At 43.8% G+C, this 23220-nt stretch overlaps 1 protein-coding gene across 2 annotated transcripts in view; it reads left to right on the forward strand.

Annotated features, from left to right (window-relative positions):
- Positions 1-16383, forward strand: part of crppa (CDP-L-ribitol pyrophosphorylase A) — a 34202-nt gene extending 17819 nt beyond the window's left edge. Inside the window, exons 10-11 of one of the 2 annotated variants that reach the window (XM_069141922.1) lie at positions 12998-13050; positions 14910-14993. In XM_069141922.1, the coding sequence (XP_068998023.1) occupies positions 12998-13039 (42 nt within the window). In that variant the 3' untranslated portion in view covers positions 13040-13050; positions 14910-14993. Of the gene's footprint in view, positions 1-12997; positions 13051-14909 lie in introns of both variants that reach the window. The other variant, XM_069141921.1, reaches the window with a different exon arrangement.
- Positions 16384-23220: the final 6837 nt, after the last annotated feature.

The following is a 23220-nucleotide window of genomic DNA, read 5'->3' on the forward strand; positions in this document are numbered from 1 at the left end:
TATGCACTGCATCTGTTTTAATGTCTTTTTATTTTATTTTTACAATTATTATTCATTTCATTTTCAATTCATTAAAACATGATGTAAAAACCGAAAGGATCTGGGATGGCACTGTGTTTACATGTGCGATGATGAATGAATTTGCCATTGAATTCATCTTTTCTATTTTAGCGTCCAGAGAATGATCATATTCTCAGTTCGGTCACATATTGTGTGGTCTGGATTACATTTTGTGTTCCTTGCTCAAGTTTTCCTGTTTGGATGTCTCAGAATAGTTTTGTGAGAGGACTGAAAACATTTAATTATGCCACTGTCCAGAGTTTGATGCGTACAGCATGTCTTTCTTGCGACATTTCACATTTCACTTTCTATCATCAAACATTGTTTGGGACTGTGTACGCAGCCTTTCTCATGCATCTATGTTCCCGATACATTCTTTCAGTTTCAAGTTAGTTCAATTGTTTTGATATAATACCTTATTTCGCTCTTTTCAAAACGAACACATTTTTATGAAGGCAACTTGCCACTGTTTTCTAGAAATACGATCATTCTTTTATTTTGTTATTCATTACACTGAGGCTACTTTTGTTATTTTTCAGGCGGTAGAAATGCTATGCATCATAAAAAAAAATACATTTAATTACCTATTTAGGCACAAAATAGTTGTAAAAAAAACCCATTATTATTATGAGGGTCGATCAAAAAGTTCTGAGACTACTTCTGTTGCATGGGAACGGTAAGTAGCGCTGGAAAGTGCTCAGAGAATGGGAACACTATAACTTTTGTGAGTAAATATCCCACGTTTCCTCAGTTGATCGTCATCAGCACCCGAGTTACACACTTTTCTGTGGCGCACTGTGAATTCGCCATGCACCTGAAACTTAAGCAGTCAAATGTTGTGTAAAATTTTCAGGGGGACAGAAAGAATTTACGGGGAGTAAAATCTTACGAGTACAGGGAGTGAGGACATATGATTGCGTTTTTACAGGCGACTTTCTCCTATTCAAGTTTGCCATGAATAGTAAAAGAGGTATGACATCACCTACCGCGACCCGATCCTGGATGAGTGGAAAATGATGGATGGATGGTCTGACATCAATACTTAGTGTATTTTTCACATTTTTACAGAGCCCATTGTCAAAAATGACTCCTCCATCAAGTCTAAATGCTTTTTATTCCCTCCCCTAAATGATTTCATCCTCTGCTCTGACATGACTTCTTGTTGTCAACCGCACAACGGTGAAAAGAGCAACTGAAGGAGCACATTTAAGTGTCCCTCATTGCTTCTTATTTTCTATCACTTTGAGGAATTATTGGACGCACCCACCACTTTGGAAAAGAAACACCATTTGGTTAATTAAATTTGAACCGTTTGACAGTTTAAATGCATGAGCACATGGAACCAGCGAGGTTGGGAAAACGATCCACCTCATTGACCCTTAGTGATGTCTTTCTGGATAAAAAAGCGGGTTCTCTCAAATGAGGCCTGACAATGACTTCACTTTTTTTTTTTTTAAAGAGTTAGCACCCAGCTGCCGAGGCACAATGCATCCAGCGGGCGCGCTGCCATGCATGCCATTCTGCCTCGGCGAGAGGAGAGAGAGTGAAATGGAGTCACGGACAATGAACGGCGGTCTCTCAGAAAGGATTTGATCAAAGCGCTTCTCGAGAGTCCTGTTCCGTTTTGTGTTGTTGTCTCTCTGAAGATGCCGTAAAAGCCAAACATCAGGTGCGACAATGTGTGAAAACCTCAACCCTGTCTAAAGTCGTCGGCTGAGAATATTTCGGACACCGGATCCTCATAAACTGACACGATGCTGTGAAAACGGGGACGGCGTGTGCTATCGGTGTCGGCCGTGGCGATAGGAAGTGTCATTGGATCCCTCCTCGCACAGGGTCCTGGCGACTTGTCATCCGCTGAAAAGGGAGTTGTCACAGTGATATATGGGTGTTGTAATCCCCGCAGCGAGAGCCCTGATGTTTACCCAACCCCATATTTCCTCCTCCTCAAAGAGCCCGGACCGGGAACCCTAAACCTGAGAAGAGATTAGCCGGCTTGGGAAGAAAAGAGAGGGAGAGAAAAGGAGAAGAGGGCGAGGAGGGAGGAGGAAAAGGGAGAGGCCTCTATAGGCCTATTCTCCTCGACCTGTTCAGATCCAGGTCTGAAAGGCAGACAGGTGAAACCGTACACGACCCCGGTGAAGATCTTGCTGTGACACCCGTGGAGTTGTACCCTTGCCGGGGTCAAGGGGAGATCAGGGGAGAGCTGTCGTCTTTGTGGTTTCAGCACACTCCTGACTTTTCTCAGGCTAAATCCAGCTGTTGTCCTCTGCTGAATAAACGAGTGGTCTTTGATAGGGCATGCTGGGAATTGCACAAAAGGAGACAAGAAGGGAGCCATGTGGGGAGAACTTGTCGTTAAACATCTTCCTACCGAACTTTGGGTCCCCGAGATAAATCCGAGGGTCGTTAATATCAATTATGGGATGAGAATGGGGTTAGAAAAAAGAAAAAAAAAGAGCTCAAAATGAAAGCTAATTCACTCTTTTCTTACAACTCATACACATAAATACATATATGTAACCTGAAACAAGAAGGCAAAGGGTGACACTCATTCATTTGACAAGATATCAAGCTAAAAACTTTAGGAACTCCAAGTGTAAAGACTTGAACAATCTCTTTAAACAAGAAAATTAGTGTACAGTTATGCCAGCCACTACAATACTGTATCTAAATGCTAAAGCCATGAATGCCAATATATTAAAAAGGACAATAGCAATGTGCTAAAATTTGGCCCATTAGCAAACTAACATTCCCAAATTCGCACTAAAATCGAGCACTGGTTAGGGTAGATTAAATTTTGACCTTACTAGTGCAGTGCCAGTTCAAAATACCGACCCCCGCTGCTGCATTGAGCGCCGATTTCCCCTTTATTAAAGTTTATTTATATTAAAGGTGTCACGTGTCCAAATCACACCGAATTTGCCGATTCACATCCAGGAATACACCCGCCTAGCTCGAAACAGGTGGGACGAATGGTTGTTGAGATACGCAAGGGACAAACAAACATACAGACAGAGATTCCGGAAATCATATATTGTACGATGAGATGGGGATGCAAGCATTAAAATTCACGTACCATTCACATACCAAATCTTATGGCAACGTGGCATGTGAGAATCAAGCCCATGAGGATATTAGAATTGTCCCTTACAATAATAATAATAACAATAACAATAACTTTATTTATATAGCACCTTTAAAAACAGAGTTTACAAAGTGCTCTACAGAGAAGCAAAGCATTAGTCATACATATCGTCAATTCCGGTAAACATTTAAGAAAACGGGGCAAAAATGACCAAACCATAAAGGTAATGAATACAACAAAACCAAACAAATAACCAAAACGGGCAAATGGAATTGAAAACAAACAAATAAATAAAATAAACAAACAAAAACGGGAACAAAAGAACTGCATAAAAGGACGACGTCACTTATAAGCAATTCTATAAAAATGGGTTTTAAGAAGTGATTTAAAAGAAGTTATTGATTCTGCAAGCCTTATCTCCTCAGGTAGGTCGTTCCAAAGTTGAGGGGTCCTAATGGCAAAAGCACAGTCACCCTTTGATTTAAGCCTCGACTTTGGAACGGCCAGAAGGACCCCACCGGAGGATCTGAGGCTGCGAGTTGGCTCATATGGGGGCTAACATTTCAATAATGTAGCTCGGGGCCAGACCAAGGAGGGCCTTAAAAGTGATCAACAAAATCTTAAAATCAATTCTAAAACCAACCGGGAGCCAGTGGAGAGAGGCCAGAACTGGAGTAATGTGATGTCGTCTGTCCAAAAGTTGTCAAAGCATTTAACTCAGAACTACAGATGTCAACCTCATCGTGGTGCAAGAGAAGAAATAGTCAAAGGATGACCACCATGGTTTTCTGGAATGAAACAACCCATCTCGTATGAAGCCATGAAGCTGGTGTCACTAGAAGGAAAGTCAGGGATCACCAAAGACATTAAGCATTTATCCCTTTGGTGCTGCAAATGTCTACACAAGATTGCCAGCTAATCCATGCAAAAAGTTGTTGAGATGTTTCACTCATACTAAGCACCCAGCTGACATGGCCCCAAAAAATATTCTGTAAAGTCATCAATAATCAGGTTTTAAGGCAAAGTGCCACAATCAGAATCTGGTCCTTAGGTTGGCAGCGTTCAGAAGGAATTGCACTGTCCTGGAGAGAATTCTTTTTAAATGGAGCATCGAGGGGAAAAGTATTTCTCCAGAGGTCTTTGTCCGAACTTTACTCTCACGCCGCATTCGTGAGGTGACATACGTCCGACGAGGCCGACAGGTGAAACCCTACACAACCCTCTGAAGCTCGTGCTGTGACACCGCATGCGTTCGCATCCTGGCGGGGTCAAGGGAGATCCGGGACGGCTGCCGTCTCCGCTCTCTCGGCACAGTCCCGGACCTTTCTCTTTGCAAAATCCAGCAATTGTCCTGAAAGGAATAAGTGACTGGTGTTAGATTTTCTACGACGAACGGGGCGACGGACTCTTTAATCTACTCGGAAAGTCTATGGAAATCTCCGTTAGCCGCTTTGGCCGGTGTAGCTCGATTCACAGCTGGGGAGACATTTTTTTAAGAAAGGAGTAAGAAACACTTAACCGAACAAAGGTTAGATAAGTTAATCAAAACATCGCACAGATAAGAAACGATGTGGCGTTTTCACCGAGCGGTTATTTCAACATGTCTCAGACGGATTTGGCAAGTCTTCCCCGTGGATCCAGTGCACTTAACATCACAGTAAAAGTTCAGCGTCCAACCTGCCCCTTCACTCGTCTTTGTTCTGACAATTATGCTATCCTGACATCTCCATACGGACAGAAGCCCGAGGATCACTCCCCTCCTTAGTGATGTATCTGTAGAGTGTTAGGGTCAGAGCCTCGTGCTGCCTTGACATGTGCATGATATCAAGCTCGATCTTCCATGCCGAGAGTGCTCCAGATGTGTGTCGGCATGTGTGAAACTTGACCGCCGGAGTTTGGCTCGAGGAATTACACATACCAAAGCAGTGTTTACTCAGCTTTGATTTTTCGTAGATTAAAAAGACTCGGCGGGCGTTCTGTTCGGGTTGATGTGACTCGACTCGGGCTCTCGCAGACGGTTTTGCGGAGGATGACATGCCATTGGAGAATTTGTGTGGTACAAAACAGACGGTATGTTCTTATGGAAGATTAATGAAAGCCAGTTCCTCACAATTAGTTTGTAAACATTCAATCATTCACAGAGTAAAGGCCCAAAAACATGCGTGTATGTTTGTTTTGCCACTTGGTTTTGAGCTGAGTCTGACCACCCACAGTAGTCCTGGTTTGAGTTTCCTTGCAGTTATGTTGTGGGGAAAGTACACGGCTCTGCAGGGATTATGCTTTCATTTAACAGGCCTCATCAAAGATTGTTTTTGTGCCACTCACCTTCCTGCTCTGCGAGTGCTTTTATTTGCAGGGACCTCTCGGTACACATGCATGTCTGGCTGGGTGTGGTGGAAAATAACTGGAATAGCACATAGTGTATTCGGAGCAGGGAAAGTAGCACCAGATGCCCTAAAATGCTGGGAAAAACTTCAGCTGAGGCTTGTAGGTTTTCTGCTACTTCAGGCCCACCTTTGATAAACTAGAAATGTCTTAGAAGCCCTATAAAAGGCAAATTTGTCAATATTATCATTTTTAAGCATGAATTTGGATCCATATCTGCATCAGTATAAACTGCAGCAATTACATTCACATTTTTGCAGTCACTGTCTTGGTGTTTTTGGCACCAAGGCGAAGGGTAAGGTTTGGATTTCACAGAGACCCATAAACTGTATATAAAAGTGGATGTAGCTTCTGGGTCTGACTAGTGAGGCCAGTGCAGAAGTGCCATAAAGTGCAATTCCCCTCAGGGCTGCTAGGGGCTGGCTCCAAAAAGTTTTCTAGTGGTCCTTCTGAAAATAATTCTATAATTAATTTGATTTAAGGCTTCAAAAAGCGACATGTTTACGGTTGTGTCAGTTTGATTGACAGGCCTGTGGTGCAGTCAGGTTTCCACTATAGGTGGGTGGGGCTTATTGTTCCCAATCAGATTAACTCAGTCCCCCAGCTCATCTAATTATGGTCACAGCTGGGTCCAAAATAGCAAGATGGTGCCGGCCAAAATCCAAACTCGAGGCTTTAGAACGGCTTTTCACAAACCAACAGGTGACGTCACGGATGGAGAAAACACGAGCTGCCGATCACCGTTTCTTGTCAAGTTCATTTAGTATCACTGTAGTCCCTATGTGCACGCCATACCTATACTGCTGGAAATATAATCAGCGTCAATAACTTACTTCTAAACTAAACGGGTCCAAATCAGATGGAAAAACACAACTTCAGTGGAGGCAACGACCAGCCAAAGTTTTTGGGGATATACTCCCCAGCAGCTGAAATGTTGATTTGGCTGGTAATGAAGTGAAAACAGTCAGTTTTGTGAATTGGGCCTTTATGTTAAAGCAGAATGTTCCTGCTCTCATAGAAACTGGACGTTTATAAAGGCAACCGTATTTCAAGGTCGGACTCAAATCTCAGTCTTGGAGTTTTCCCACGAACTGTCACGTAAAATTTTTATTTTTATTTTTTTCCCTCAACAGTTTCTGGTAGCTGTCCTTCCCTTGTTCTCGCACTACATCTGTCAAGCCACATGGCCGGCTTTATCCCCCTGCTGTTTAGTCTGCGGCACATCGGTATTTTGACAGCGGTACAAAAACACAGTGTTGCACCTATGTTTGTGTGTTTGGCTTACGGCCCACCGCGATTACGATCTCGTGCTTGTATTAGGGATGGAAGTGAGGGAAGTAAGCCCTTGGCCGGGATGCGTGCTGCTGAAAACCCAGGTAGTAATAAATGTCTTGTTTTGTAAAAAATATTCCTGCACCTGCAGCTGACCTCAGATGCCCCGCGATACAGAGTGTATTTGGCTTCCCCGGGTTTCTGTAAGTGATACAGTGTGATAAGCAAATGAGGATTTGGTATGTGCCGGTCCATAAATCCCACCCACGCCTTCATGCTTTCATACCTCCTCGACTGAGGATCCATTGTTCCGCGTGCTGTTTTGAGGTATGTCTTTCGGTGAGTCGAATTCAAACAAAGTCATCTCTCACCGGAGCTTGTTGAAAATGTTCCCACTGAAGGGATCTCGGTGGAAAACACAAACCCCCTCAGAGTCCCGGTTCTTAGCAGGGTTTGCCTCCTCTGAAGAGGGTACGCAGGAAAGAGAAGTCATACTTTAGACTGACAAACTGCTTTGTTTGCCGGACGGACGCCCCTACGCAGGATATTTTGGGGAACCCGTGTTGAAAGAGCTTCACCAGCGTACCGTGAAAAGGGTTGTGCGGCGGGCGGCAGTCGTTCTCTTCAATAGGGTCTGAAAAGCAGTTATCAATACAAAACTCCTCTCTCTTTTTCTTTTTTTTTTTTTTTCATAAAGCTGTGAGCACTCTGAAGCGACTTTTGGAAAGTCTGAGGGAGCCGCACAAAAAGTAGGGGTGGGAAAGAGACGTATTCATTTTCCCGCATTACAATCCCTTTCACATGAAGTGAGGCGGAGTGGGAACGACACGGATATCTAAAATACAGACATTCAGGCAACGACGCTAAATGCCTCGGCGAAATTCAATAAAACGCGTTCCCCTGGGGACGCTTCATCTCTCCAGAAGTACGAAGTAATGCTCATGTCGCTGCTGTCATCTCCGGCAGATTTAGCTCTCGGTCTCACAGCTTGGGTCCAAGCGGCTTTTATATTTTTATGGCTGAACTTTCGGTTGGAAGCCCGATTAAAGGTTATTTAGACCCGAAGCTCGGCAGTAAATATTAGAACTGTTGGGGGAGATTTTCTCGATCTCTGTGGACTTTAAAGGACCCGAAGTTGCCTGATTGATGGATTATTAGGCGTCCTCAACTCCTTCCATCTCAGTAGATCACTGATACATCCTCATAATGTACTTGAGTCAGCATCCCCCTAATTATTCAGTCCCTTTTTTTGTGATTGTTGCGATGCTTGATTTTTGCAGCATAAGTAACTCCGATGCTGATTTCTGATGAAGCGATGAAACCCGGAGCGCTTACCCACAAAGGTTATAGCTTTTCTGTGCTGCGCTGAATTTTCACGTAACAGGAGCAGTCTCTGAACTCTGAACTTTTTAAGCTCACGTTTTGCAACCGTTAGATAAATACACAGAACTTTATTTCTACTTCTGGTTACAATCATTTCAAAATCCAGCTGAATTTTGAGGAGTGAAATACCGGGACCTTTACTTTACTTTAACAAAATGCGATGATTTTCAAATCACATAAACTCATATTTTATGACCAAATAGACCAAATACAACATATGAAATGTTGAAACTAAGAAATTGTATTGTTTTATGAAAAACAATATGCTTATTTTTAATTTGATGCCAGCAACCCATCTCAAAAAAGTTAGGACTGTTTCGCAGAACCTCTTCTTTTTACAACACTCTGGAAACGTATGGGGACTGAGGAGACCGGACGCTGGAGTTTTGAAAGTGAAATGTTGTCCCATTCTTCTTTGATATAGGATTTCAGCTGGCCAACAGTTCGGGGCTTCTTTTGTCGTATTTTTTCACTTCATGATGCGCAAAATCTTTTAAATAGGTGACAGGTCTGGACTGCAGGCGGGCCAGTTTAGTACCCGGACTCTTCTCTTCTACGAGCGTCACATAACCTTTCCAGTCTTTTGTTGCTCCGTCCCAATATAAACAAGAAACTAAAACAAGAACATTTCTCAGTTTTAACATTGGATATGTTTGTTAAATATGGGTTTATGTGATTTGCAAATCATTGCATTCAGTCTTTTATTTATATTTTACACAGCGTCCCAACTTCTTTGAACAGGATTTGTACTTTCCCATAAAGACTTCAGTCGTTGTGCTTTGATTCGAGTCTCTCCAGGACTTAATCAGACCTTTGGACTGACCAGTAATTGAACCTGTTGTCCCCTTCTCTCTTCTCAGTTTGGCCTCTGGCTACTGCCTGTCTTCAATGATGCACGGGAGGGGAGGGAGGGCAGAGCAAGCACAATACCCACTCAGGGACGAGCTGTCAGAAGCCCTGAAACACGATTCCCCCCCCCCCCCCCCCCCCCCCCCCCGACCTAAGCGCTGGGTGTTTTTAGCCGTATCGTATCAACGGGATTCAGCACGCAGGTCATTTGGGGAGAGTTGTTTTTTTTTTTCTGAGAAGAAGGCAGCGTAGCGCTCAGTTAAGTTCACTGGTAGCTTCGGTTTGTAAGACTCCCCAAGCAAAGAAATCTCGTCTGGCCCCGATGCCGGTAATGATACCGCCCTCAAGTGGGTGCTACAACCGTTAGTCCTGCAGCACCTTCATGTCACGGGGGAGAAAAAAAAAAAACACAGGGAAGGTAAAATATTAGGATGATGAAAAGAGGTGATTTAAAAACTCTCTAAATGTTTTTGGCCGCTTTAGTTCAGGTAGCCGGTGTGACTCTAACAACTCTTTCCAGTGCTCCCGGCTCGGGCTTCGCGCCAAGCTTTTCCACAAACCATTTTCCTATTAGTACCCGGTGCTTGGCATCTCATGAAGGCAACAGAAGTGGAAGCCGTCCTGTGCTGCAGCAGCAGCAGCAGCAGCAGCAGCAGCAGTCCTCGGGGCTGGAGATCTCCAGAGAATGACAGAGGCGTGCAAATTGTCACAGTTAAAGGTCCTAATTGCCTGAAACCTTTTCGGCTTCAAAGCCGACCGCCCGTCTTGTGCGGCAGAAGCGTTCCTCTCGGACGGAAAGCTTGATCGCATCGGTGGCATTTAAGAGTTAGAGAGTTCACTTATTGTGTGGTCCACCGACGCCCCCTCCCCACCCCCCAATTCCTCCCCCGCCGCTCCGCGTTTCAAAGACCTGTCGCCTCACGACTTGTCAAAGTTCCCTTCCATTTTAAACCGGTACGCAAAACTTGCACGCTAATGATTGAAGTTTCCACCAGCTCCCCGTCGCAGCGCTGAACAACAAGGCCGCCGCACGTGTTTACGCACTCATACACATGGCAGTGATCGAGGACCTTTTTTACTTTCAGGTACCGCTCGGTTTATAGAATAAAAACAACGCTGCGACTTCGATTTGTAACGTGACTTCTCTCCTGGACTCGCTCCGTCTGAGTGACTTGTACACGGAGGTATTTTCCCCCCCCGACTCCAGTTCATATATTGTTTGCTGACAGTCTCCTTTTTTTTTTTAATATATATATATATATATATATAAAAAACCTGTCAAGGGAAACTGCGTCGATGCCATCAGGGCCACCGAGAGATTGGATGCGTCAGTAATGGACGCAGCAGACGCTCCGCTGTCAGCGGGATGAAGTGTTGCGTTTCCAAAAGTAAATGTGTCGCTGTCCCGTTTAATACGGCGCACACGCTGCCGGTGATAGTCCTTCCACTAATGTGAATAAATGATGATACTTTTGGCAGGTCGAATCCTTTAAGTGAGGATTTTGTGGCAGTTAATCATTATGAAGTGGAAAGTGCAGTTCCCTCATGTCTAATAATAGTAAAGTGAATCTCGTAAAAAGCCGTCCCTTTTAAAATAAAGTCAAATACGCTCCTGCTGAGTGCACTTAGACTTTTGGCACGGGTTAAAAAATGCTCTCTTCGGAACATTTCGAGATTAATTCCACATTGTGAGCAGGTGAGGAGCGCCCATTCGCGCCAGCGGTCCTATCAATCAGACGAATTCGCCGGGGTGGGGGGTGGTGTGGGGGGGAGAGGGCTTCGTGTCAAAGTCTCGGTTACACTTTTCATCCAAAATGTCCCGCTCCGGTTGGGCTTTGTCTCGGTGCTTCCACGGCGAGAAAACGCTTAACTGGTTTCTCCATCTCGACACTTGCTGGAAGAGACGATGATGATGATGATGATGATGATGAAGATCTGGAGGCACGCAAAATCCTCCAGGATCAGACTCCGAGTCCAAAGTGTGTGTGTGTGTGTGTGTGTGTGTGTGTGTGTGTGTGTGTGTGTGTGTGTGTGTGTGTGTGTGTGTGTGTGCGCGCGATGAAGTGTCGGCGCATGCGTTCCCCTCTCCTCGGTGCGCGCCGACAGATGTAATCCCTCTCGTGGACGTTTGCGTGCCGAAAACAACGGAGCCGCTCGTTATCGGGCCGCTTTATTCGTCCTGGACGGTCCTCGAGTGGAAAGAGGAGACGCGGAGCCGAAGGCAGCAGCTCAACCCGGGACTCACTGGAGTCTGCTGTGGCTCTTTTCCCTCCCCGGAGCGACCATCAATCAGTTCCTCACACTCCAGTCATCTAGATTTCATCCCGAGAAACAGTTCGATATGCAAATGTCAGGCGACGTCTCGGGGAGTTTGTTGTCGTGTCGAGTAACCCGATCCGTCTCTCGTGCTCTTTCGTCGACCGCATTCGAAGCCCCCGAGTGGCGGTTCTGACTACTTAAAGCCGTGCCACGAGTCGACGGAGATCTGAAGTCGTATTTGTGTTCCACTCTGCAAGCAACAACTTGATTTAATAATAATGCCCTTTTATGAAGCGTGATTCATATTTCAAAGGCCGCAAATCGGGAGTGGAAATAATTCAGTGCCGGGGCTTAGACATGCCTCAAACTTTGATCCCCCTTGGTGATCTCCACTTTCATATTTTGTCTGCGCAAATTGAAGTGTTTTTTGTTGTTATTGTTGTTGTTGTTGTTGTTGCTCTGCCTATAAGAAACCAGATTTCTGTAATAGTCATTAGCTGCGGTTTGATGGCTGTAGCCGTCCTCAAAATGCACCGAGGCGCCCGACGTCCCCGCGACTTTCCCACGGTCCTCGTCGATGCGTTTGGGTGGTCATTGGCCGGCGTCCCCCCCCCCACCCCTCCACCCCCCCCCCCCCCCCCCCACCCAAAAAAAAGAGAAAATACTTTCCTTTCATCTCGTAAACAATGACAAGACGTCAGATACGCTTCTATTTCCGAGGGACACGAGGACAACTCGTCCGTCGACGGCTCACACATGCTCCTCGTCGTCCTGTAGCCGTGATTGAGGCCACAGAACAATGGCTTTGGGTGCATGTTCGAAAATCAGGCTTTCTTTTCTTTTAATTTGCTTGCTTTGATTCTTCAAAGGTCTAAACGTACTCTCGAGGCAGGATTGTGTACGCCGGAGCTTCTGGAGCTCATTGAAACCGAAGCACATTTTGATTCCATCTTTTTTTTCGTCCCCCTGTGTTGCTTTAATCAATGAGGTTCTAGTCGCTGATCTGCACTCCAGTTCCTCGTTTCCTAACCCCCCCCCCCCCCCCCCACTCCCTCTTTCACTCTGTTGGTGTGGAAAATCAATGTCATCTGATTCCCCCTGCCGCTGGTTCTGATTAGAGACGAGTGCTCCAGGAGTCCTGGATCCCCGGGTCTCTTGCTCCCATTAACCACGGTCAGGCCCGATTCCACGCTCATCGCTCTCACACCTCGTCGCACTCCCGTCCAATCCCCGCACGGACCGGAGCGGTTAGGAGCCGGCCGGCCAGCCCGGTGGAGAGAGGGAGGGAGGGAGGGAGGGAAGGAGGCCATAAGGACACAATTTATTTTATTTTCAGCTCCAGATGCGTTTAAACTGATGCTGCAAAATGTATTCCAAGGCCAGATAAAAAAAAAAAAAAAAAGGATGTTCCAGATCGCAAATCACGGATCTGTTGTCATTTTAGTGGGATTACATTTTAATATAATTTGATTTGTCTTTCTGTGGATGACCGGGACATCAAAAGATTCGTGAAAAGCCTTCCTAAATTAGTTTTATTCCCCTCTTTAGAAAACCTGACCATTTGAGAATTGGCTGATGATATTGGCTGCAGATGCAGAAGAGAGAAGTCTGATTAAATTCTATTGTAAAGAATAATTCTGAATTATTGCAACTTTGATCTAATTTTTTATAGCTTTGTTTTTTTTTGTCTGATGTTTTCAGACATTTTGGGATCTCAGCAGGAAAAAAAGACGGCAGGACTAATGTTAATAAAGGTGAGCTTTAACAAGGCGTGGCAGGTTTGTCAACTCAACATGTTAAAGCGATGCGGTAAGAGCAAAAAAATACGTTTGTTTTTTTTAAACTTTTCCCCTAAAAAGAAAACAAAAATACAGAAATAAAAGGAATCGTTAAACTGTGTGTTTGTTTGCAGATGTGATCATCAAGCATGGCCAGCTAACTAGCATAGCTTACTCACGAGAGTAACCTGGCGTCACTTAGGTTGAGGGGCTATAGTTTACGTAAAAAAAACAAAAAAGCCTGTTCATAACCTCCATTGTTTAGTACTTCCCCCTGTGTGTTAGCTGGTACTGAATGAGTTCAAAGTTATGTTGGCATCTTTTTATTTGGCGAAGTTTCAACTGCAGCGACATTATCTGAGTTAGCGTTGTCTGTCGTTCCTAAATGACTTCGTATTTAATAAAATAAAAACAAAAAAAACATGAGCGACCGTCGACGATTCACCTAGAAATGTACCGAGGGATCCGTTCTGTCAATTATTCCTTGTGGATTTTGATGGTGCGTATCAATGTAAAGTTTTACCCGAAGAAAAAATATAACACATGAATTTGAATTTCTGTTTGCGGTACTGATGTTTTCTCAAAGGACAACTTGGAACAAGCGGTTTACATGAAAACGACAACAAAAAGGCTGAATATAACGTTCGGGTATTCGAATGCATCTTAAACTATTAGTTCCACTGCATAAAACCTCAAATCTGTCCCAGGCCTTCTCTTCTCTGTGGTGTTTTGTGGAGTCGGTGTTAAATAATGCTGCATCGTTGTTCATATTGTTCTCTCCCTCTCGCTCTCTGCCACATCAAAAGCCTTATTAAATCTCATTTATTAAAAAAAAAGTGCAGGTAGAGCATGAAGTATAAGGAACAAAGTAAAGCTCCTTGAACTTGCAGCTCGCTTTGGAAAATAAAAAAAAGAGAAAAGGAAACCAGGTCACTCTTAGGTCTCATCAAGAAGTTAAATCAAAGTAAGAGAGTCGCTGTAGCCGAAGGAATGAAGTCAGGGGAGGGAAAGCCATTAAAAGTGCATCGTGCAGAGGAGAACAAAAAAAAAAACGAAGAAGAGATACAGACGAGAGCAAAACAACCACAACAGTGGAGCCGGCTTCAGATTAAAAAAATTAAAAAAAACGACTGATCCAACGAGAGAACGGACGGCCTCGTTTTGTCTTCACGTGTGGTTTCGTGGGGATCTGTCCAATATCACGCGCCATCAATCTCAAAGTGGGAACTATTGGTTCTCGGGCTTCGGAGGAATTCAAATGGACTCACTTTCATGAACAAAAAGAAAGTTAAAGTGCTTTTATTCTGTGGCAGTTTTCTTTTTTCCCTCTTTTGGGAAAAAAAAAAAAATAGCTTCCGTGTGTTGATTTGAACAAGCCATAAAAAAATAACACCAGAATATGTAATTCTCACCATCAGATTATATGCGGTGTATTTATATTTCCGTTCAATTCGCGCTGCGTCTGTTTGACCCCCCACAGCTGATTTTTTTGGTTCGGTGAGGGGGGGGGGGTTAAATGTGAAACATGAAATATGTCGGCGAAGCCAAGCCGGCGATGTTGTAACTCCCGTCTTGAAGGTCTGTTTTCTTACTTTTTTTGGCCGATCGCTGCAAAGTGGAACAACATGGGGTTTTGCTTTAACTTTAGTTTCCCACCGCTGGTTTGAAACCGGCTGCTCACGTCGGCTGTAGAAAACAGTTGTACGACTCAAACCCCCGTCGCGTGAGAGGAAAAGATCAAATCGAACAACGCTGACGTGTCGTCGTGTAAATGTTTCTCAACATGTGACCTCACTGTCTCTCTCTCTCTCTCTCTCTCTCTCTCTCTCGCTCAGGACGCCGGGCGTTGGGAGAGGTCGGTGCTGAAGGTCGCTGAGATGGCGTCAGCCCTGATCCGGGGGAGGAGCCCGGCGCTGGTCGGGCAGCTTCTGCAGGCGTGAAGTGGGAAAGCGGCACGACAAAAATGTCTTTTAACTTCGCATCTATCGCGTGTTGAAACGACAGATTCCCACAAATAACTACTGGAGACTTTCAGAAGACGGACAAAAAAAAAAAAAAAGAGAGAATTGAGTTTGCGTCTAATCGCCGAGATTTGGGCTCCTGGCTATTTCTTTCTGTTCCCTAAAGGATTGGACAAAAATTCTCCCAACGCACCGCTGCTCGTTTGTGTAACTCGCTCAGTCACGGTGCTGCAACAGGAGCGGCCTCTGATCCACCGTCGACCACATCGACGTTTCCGACGAGACTGGACGACACGTGCGTATTATCGTAAACGTCGTCGTTAAGATTTTGTCGAGGCACTAAAGCAAAACCATCGATGCTACTTTTTCTGTCCCGGGTCCATTTTTTTTTTTTTTTTCTATTAAAGCCGTTTCAAAGGACTAATTAAAATACATTCGGTGCTTTAACATTTAACAGCAGCAGGGTGATGTGTGTGTGTGTGTGTGTGTGTGTGTGTGTGTGTGTGTGTGTGTGTGTGTGTGTGTGTGTGTGTGTGTGTGTGTGTGTGTTCGTGGTAATGAAGGAACATATCATCGCCCCCGTGCAACAACGTGGTTCAACCGATGTGTTTTTAATAGTTTCTGGACGCCGCCGGCGCTCCGACGGCCCGCCGACGAATACGACGTGTCGAGCTTTGGCCGCCCGTCTTACGACTTGGATCGGTTTCGACGTCTTTTAATCTGCGATGGTTTTTCGAGAGCGATTATCGCCGCGGCTGTCACACGCCCGCATTAACAGCTCCAACATCGCGATGACGTACGACTGCGGAAATTTTAATTGCAGTTATGAGTGCCAAAGAAACTGGGTGTGAAAAACCACAGAATTTTTGTACCACCGGATGAAGACGCTCACGACTGCAGCGTGAGTATGAGGGAGCTTGTACATATTTTTGGGGACTCGATTTAAAACCGTTTTTGTTTTATGTTTTACTCGTGGTCTTCGCTAACACGCCACACCTTCAGGTGTAACGGGAGAAACCAAATTCTGATCGTGATGATTTCAGGGAAACTGAAGTCACATTATATTACAGCTATATTATGTCGCTTATGTTTCCATAATATTCTTATAATAGTTTATTAACTACTTAATTCATCCAGCCGGCCAACAGAAGATAAATCAATAGTTATTTTGTCAGTTTGTTACCCGTTAAAACATTTTTGGAGAAATACATTGATTGGTTACAGATTTTCTGAATTCAATAAAAAAAAAAATAAGGCATTAGGGTGAGAGGATGTTTGTTGTCATGGTTACGTTAGATTACGGTTACGGTACGTGTCCACAGTAGCTTTTCCTTTTCCTTTTTTTTTGGGGGGGGGGGGGCTTTTCCAAACACAAGACGGCCACTTATCGTACATGCAGATCTTTTTTTTTAAATTTTTGCATTCTTGTTTCCTGTAGTTTGTCCTCCTTCAAGAATTTACGACTTCATACTCGGCCTAATCTGACGCTGTGGCCGTAAAAACAAAAACAATGAGCTGAAAGAGGCTAAAGTGCTGTAAGAGGGACTGCAGAGTTGGGTGAGAATTTCTCTTATTTGCTCATCTCCATCATTCACGTGAAATGTAATATCTGAAAGCAGAACGACGTGAAACCAGCAGAGCAGCTCGGAGTTGGAAATCGGTGTTAAACACGATTTCAACTCCCTTGAATTTTGCTCATTGACCGACAAAAAAACGTCTCTGCAGAAGGTTTTGCGTCAGGGTATTATAAAAAATAAAATAAAAACTGAACGAATAAACTTGGGTGCGTTTAAACATTATGTTCGCATGCGAGTCGTCCTCTGGTTCACGTATTCGTCGCACACAGTGGAGGTGAGAAGAAAATAGCAGCCCCCGGACTTCAAAGAGTTATTTTTCTAAGTAGTTGATGAACATTCCTAAGATCGCCACAAAGGCCTCGGCGCTTCGCGTAACACCTCTCGCGCTCCCAGGGCATCTCCGGTTTCCTGCGCTTCTCCGGGGCCGCGGCGGCGGCGGCTCGGTTTGGCATTCAGGCCGTTTGATGGAGAGTCGCCCGAGGCGAGACAGGCTCACGTCCTCGTGTTCGGATCCCTGTAATGAACTCCTCAAAACATATACTTATATTTCAGGGATTTATGTGGGAGATTGGGGACCCACAGTGACATGTGAAGAAAGGTGGTGAGCAGCTAATGGTGCTAATAAAAACATTTTTTTAAATAAAGTGTCAAAGTCCAACCCATACTGTGGACAATTAAGGGAAAAATCCCATAACATAGTTTGCTAAAAAAAATAATTGTATTCCTTACTATCTGACAGTATTGGTTTGTTTAAATCCTTTATTAACTCTAAAAGGTGTGTACACTCAGGGAAATACTCAAACATGTATACTTTCTTTCCTTTTAAAAGGATAATTCATATATTTAGACTCAGGAATGCAACATTTGTTGAATTGCATAAGATTTTATTTATTTTTCACACATTTTTCATCAAATGGAAATATTTTCTGATATTGTGTGCACCATTTTATATAAACAAAACATACATTGGACCTGACATTTTAGGGGTCTCTGCTTATCCCACATAGGTTAAGGCTTTCTTTTTTTACGCCCCCCCCCCCCGGAACGCTTGATGTTGGAACAGCCCATCTCGTTGGAGGTCACCGGGTTATACAGACGTCACCTCCTCCCCTCTACCCTTTCAAATGGATCCGTCCCTGACGTCAGAAGAAGTCGGGCGGGAAATAATCGTATCAAACCAGAATGATGGCGTTAGTGTTTTAAATTACAAATGGAGTAAGGTCACAAAGAGCGGGGAAGATGAAGTGGGAAAATAGAAGAAGAAGAAAAGAGTCGAGGTTAATGCCGCGAAGTGTTGGTTCAAAAAAAAAAAAAATAACGTCAACGACGCCATTACCAGGTACAACGTGTATTATTAGATCAGTCAGCAAACCGTCAGCCGTGGTGAACAGTAAGACTGAAAAAAAGGGCAAATGAAAAAGCGGAGGGGAACAAGTTTTGGAGCTGATTTCAGTGGAGAACCGGCGCAAGAAGAAGAAGAAGAAGAAGACGCCGAGGACGAGCGACGTGGACGACGAACACAACAGGTGGGACCGGTGTTAAAAAACCGAGCTAACGGGAGCTAACGGCTGGGGTGGTAGATTTGGATCCGCCGGAAGGGACTCGCTGCCTGTGATTGGTTGGTACGTTGTGGGCGGGTTCAGGTAAGCGTCACGGACCGGGATGATTGACAGGTGGAAAACCAATGAGAGCAGCGCTACACTTCGATGTAAAACCTACCGCGTACATTCAGTGGGAGATTTTAATGGTTTGTTGAGTACTAATGAATCAATTCGTTTTTAACTCATCACAAACCGAGGATTTGTTTTTGTTTTTGTCTCGCTTCATGTGATATATCCAGCTAAACGATGAGGGCACGTGGTTTTTTTCCCCTAAAATAATATTAATTGATTCATATCAGATAAGTTTAACTCACAACCGACTATTGCCCTGTAAGTTTTTTACATACATACTTTTATGTAGGTAACTTATAAAGGGAGAAAAATACAACAGGTGGTATATAAAGAATAATACCAAGTGTAAATGAGATATATTAGATTTTTTTTTCTGCCGTAAAATAGTCCTTTATTTCCACATCAATTGGATTTCAAACACACTGCACCTTTCTTAAAACCACTTTGAAGCTTTTAGAAATACTTTTATGCTAAATAAATGTTCTTGTTTGTATAATAGTAGTTTTTTTCTTTAGGTTTTTTTTTTAACATGTTGGCATTATTTCTCACTTATGTCACTGTAATGTTGTAAATTGCTGCTCTCGTGGTGTCAGACATGAGTGGTTCAGGAGCATCTTAATATGGTGGTTATGGTGGTGGTGGTGGGGGGGGGGGGGGTATTATGATAGTCAGCTGATTCACTGAAAACCAAAAGAAAATGAAGTCCACGCTGGATGGAATGAGCGTGTACTGCATTTCTTTGAGTATAGTGACCCCTGGTGGAGAGAGTGGTGAGGTGGAAGGACTGATTTAGTCTCATTTTGATCATAGATGGTTAGATGGACAGACAAGACTTTATTAATCCCACAGTGGGGGGAATTTAGTCGTCACGGCAGCATAGAAAGAAACACAGTTAGGACACAAAAAAAAATAAAGGAGCACACAATAAGAACAAATTACAAATACGTATATTATTATTATTATTATTTTTTTTTAGAAAAGTGAGACCAATGAATAAATACACACAATAAAAAAAATAAAACATCATCTTTCGTCACCAGAGGGCTCTTTTAATGGTATATGTGAGGTTTTGGACCTTGTTTTGAGTTCAGCGGTGATTTCTCAGGTTTTTTTACGTGCGTCATCGCCACATTTTAGCATCTGCTTTGAAAATTATCCTTTTTTTTAAGGCCATTTACTGACTCATTTTCAGTTCTTTTTTTTTTTTTTTTCTGTTGAATGATTAACACTGTCTCTGTTAAAGTAATGAATACATAAACATGAAAATAACAGAGATGGAGGGGAGGGGGGGGGGCTAGGAGCAACACTGTGACAAAAATCAATATAGACACAGTCAAATGCAATTACAGAAATATAAATAATGTGAAATCAAATGCAATATATAAAAACAAACAAATACGAGTTAAAATAAGTCCTATTATTTGCAGATGAGAGTCTAAATAATACAAGATAAAAACAACATTTGGCTGTAACAGAGGGAACATACACAGGAAGCCTCAGTTGTGTTTTGGGGTTATTTTGATGTCCTTTTATGACTAAACCTTTGAATTAGATTGGATTAAGGTGTAAACAGAGCTTTTGAACACCATGTTATTTTCACCATTTCTCTCTGTGCCCTCATTTCCTGTTATGTCCCGACTGTCAAATCTCATGAACCTCCACCGCCCCCCCTTAAAAAAAACAAAAAAACAATCCCCTGCTCTGATATTTTCACCCTCCATAGACAAAGTTGGTCAGCAACAATTTAAAATTTCCTCGGAAACACACGTGTCATATTTTAAAACCCGAGAACAAAAAAAAAAAAAAAAAAATATCCACCTCCTGTAATTTTCTCCGTGACTAACCTTCGAGTGCTGCTGCCAGACGGTTCGGTCCCGGTCAGCGTAGCGGCTGAAATGCCTTCTGTCTGAAGCCCAGTTAGCTTTTAATGCTAACCAGAGCCACGAACCTGTGGCTGGACACTGTTTAGATAGCGACCGCTGCCGGTGCCGCAGAGAGAGGGAGGCCCAAAAAGCCAGATCCCACAGTTTGTGCTGTCTGTAGGTCTGCCAGGCCCTCCCCATCGCCACGACCACGACACATCAACAATAGCCGTTCCCGTTTGCATCTCTACGCGTTTGACGTCCCCCGAATTTGGCTTCCGAGCGCCTGAGCTCATCCCCTCGGCTGAAGGATTTATAAATCTGAATCACGATATCGGCACCGAAACGCAGGGAGGGGAAAAAAAAAAAAAAAAAAAAAAAAAAAAACCACAAGAGAGAAGCTCGTCTTCCTGGAGACCGAAAAAAAACAAACAGAGCGACGGGGTCAAAAGAGCAGACTCAGAATATGAGGAGTTTAGACGGGGTAAGGGGCGGGGGGGGGGGGGGGGGTGTCAGGGAGGCTGCATGAGGTGGGACGCCAAGTACAATAATGCAGACATGAACACGGCAGAGGGGAAGGTGTGCAGGAATGCGGCCTTCGTTAAGTCGCCGCAAACCCACAAAACGTCTGGTTATCCCGGAGTACCGAAAAACTCGCCGTGATTCGTCCCGACATCGGTTGGGCTCGGCATCTGTTTTTTGTAGCCGTGGTAACAGTCATAATGCAGCTTCCCCCCCCCCCCCCCCCCCCCCCCCCCGGGTCTGGCTTTGATTTCTCCCCACCGGCTCCAGCAGCAGCAGCGCGTTGGCAGCATCTGAAGTCGCTTCACATCAGAGCACCTGAAATCACATCTAGCGGACAATAGCGCCATCTGGTGGAGATTTACTTTTTATGTTTCACAGAGGGGGTTTAAAACAATTATTTATGAACCTGCTATGTATCTGTAGCTGAATTTAATTTAATACAGTAGAACCATAAAGGCTATAATTTTCTGGATTTTTATTGAAATGTTTGCTTAAAAAAAAAAAACTGGTATCACAAACCTTTAATAAAGGAAACAGCAGGCAATTTGCTTGACAAACAATTAAGTGGTAATTGTTAAATTATTCTTTAGTTTTCTTACACTGTACTGAAATTGTAAATGTGTAGTTTGGTTTCTTAAAGTTAGAAGCGGCTTGTATGGTAGATAATTATGAAACTGAATCGGGGGAACAGGGGGGGGGGTGCATCTGGCTAAAATAAAGTGGCAGTAAAAGTAAAAACAACTTGCAATGGCAGCAAAAAAAAAAAGAAATAATGGTAATAAATTTGAGTTGTACAGCTCTTTTCCAAACAGAATTATAAAGTGATTCACAAGACGAATAAAAGCGTCGAAATCAATGACGGGAATTATTTTGGATCAAATTCGTTCTCCAGAAGGGATTCGAAGGATCAAAGTTGTACTCGGACGGCGAATGCCGTAACTCACAGAAATGTGTTTTTAAGCGGGATTTAAAAGAGGATGAGGAGCTCTGCCAGTCGGATCTCCTCGGGAGGGGGGGGTCCACAGCCTAGACGGCAGAACGGCGAGCAGAGCCTCGGCTGAGTCCACAAATTAAAATCTTTGAAACCGTTTCTACAATTTCATCCAATAAAGACAAGTTAAAATAAGAGTAACGATCTCGTCTCTTCTGTTGTTTTTTTTTGTTTTTTTTTGAGTGAGGAGTTTGTGAACAGCTGTGATTTATGTCAACTCTGTAGTCTCAGACAAATAAGTTTACATCCTTTTACACATTTCTTCTTTTTGAGTTTTATTTGTTTATTAAGTTGTTATAGTACCCACCCCCTTCCCCCCCAAAACATAATCTCAAGATTTAAACCTCAGTGTACTTGTGTTGTTGTTTTTTTTGATGGGTCGCTACAGGACAAATATCTTTAATTTGTCTTCATTATGTAATTATAATATCTCCCGCAGAACTAAAATGCTGAAATAACTGGCAGGCAACTGTTGCAGAATGACGGGGAGCGACGCTGTCGGGGGAATAACTTTCTTTCAGTTTCACGTGTTGGTGTTCAATTACCGTCCAACAGTAGAAATTGGCAGGTTTCGCTCTATTGTATTTCATTTTTTTGTGCTTTCCCCCCCCCCACACACACATTTTCTCCTTCCCTCCTGAGCCCGACTGCTCCTGAGGGCCAAATGAATTCCACATTTCCCCTCCTGAGCTGTCACCGGTCCACGCACAGCTGAGCCTCGCCTTTAAGAGGAGGAAAAAAAAAAAGAGGCCGGGATCCCTTCGCTGACAGCTACGTCTGAAACAAAACCTCCTGGAAAACGGAGATCCAGTCAGTCGGCGTGAAGCTTCATCTCGACGCTCTTTCCGCTTCAAAACCTCGGGCCGGCTCCCGGATGCCTCCCCCCACCCCACCTCCACCACCTTCCCTCCCTCCCCCTCTCACCCACCACCCCGGGGCCCACGGGTGGTGCTGTGGTGCACCACAACTGTGTGGCGAGGCAACCTGGTGTTGAGTGACGATGCTGTGAGGATCTGCCACAGCTGGTTGCAGATGAAGGGAGGGTTTTTATTTAGTAACCTGAGGGTTTTTTTTTTTTTTTCTTTTCTTTGACACGGAGTGAGCAGCGGCACGATTTGGATCCAATACAACCAAGAGGGAAAGAGCCAGTCATCCAAGATAGGATTTATGAGTATTACTGTGGATCGAGTCCGACAGTATTATTAGTAGGGCAATCGCTCAAAGCCTGTACTTAAACATATGTAGGAATGCCACAAAGAAAAAAGGACTTCTTTACTTGTAAAATTACAAGTTAAAGTAAAATGTACTTTCAGATGAAGGTGAAAGAAAAAGGACAGAAAGATATTTCACAGGTTTTAGTCATTTCAAAATCATTTTGTGGCATTGTCATGTCACTAGAAAAACCAGAAAGCCTCCGATGTGAACAAGTATCTCAAATCTGTGCTTAAAGCTGCCGTAAATAGTTCGATGGCCACTAGAGGGCTGAAAAAGGGCCACAACAAGCTAAAAATCACAGAGTCCCCAATATAAACTGACTTCTGCTCAAGGTTTCTCTTT

This window comes from Embiotoca jacksoni, unplaced genomic scaffold (assembly GCF_022577435.1).
Source record: "Embiotoca jacksoni isolate LCO1_2020_lvr unplaced genomic scaffold, fEmbJac1.0.p SCAF_93, whole genome shotgun sequence".
Lineage (NCBI taxonomy): Eukaryota > Metazoa > Chordata > Actinopteri > Embiotocidae > Embiotoca > Embiotoca jacksoni.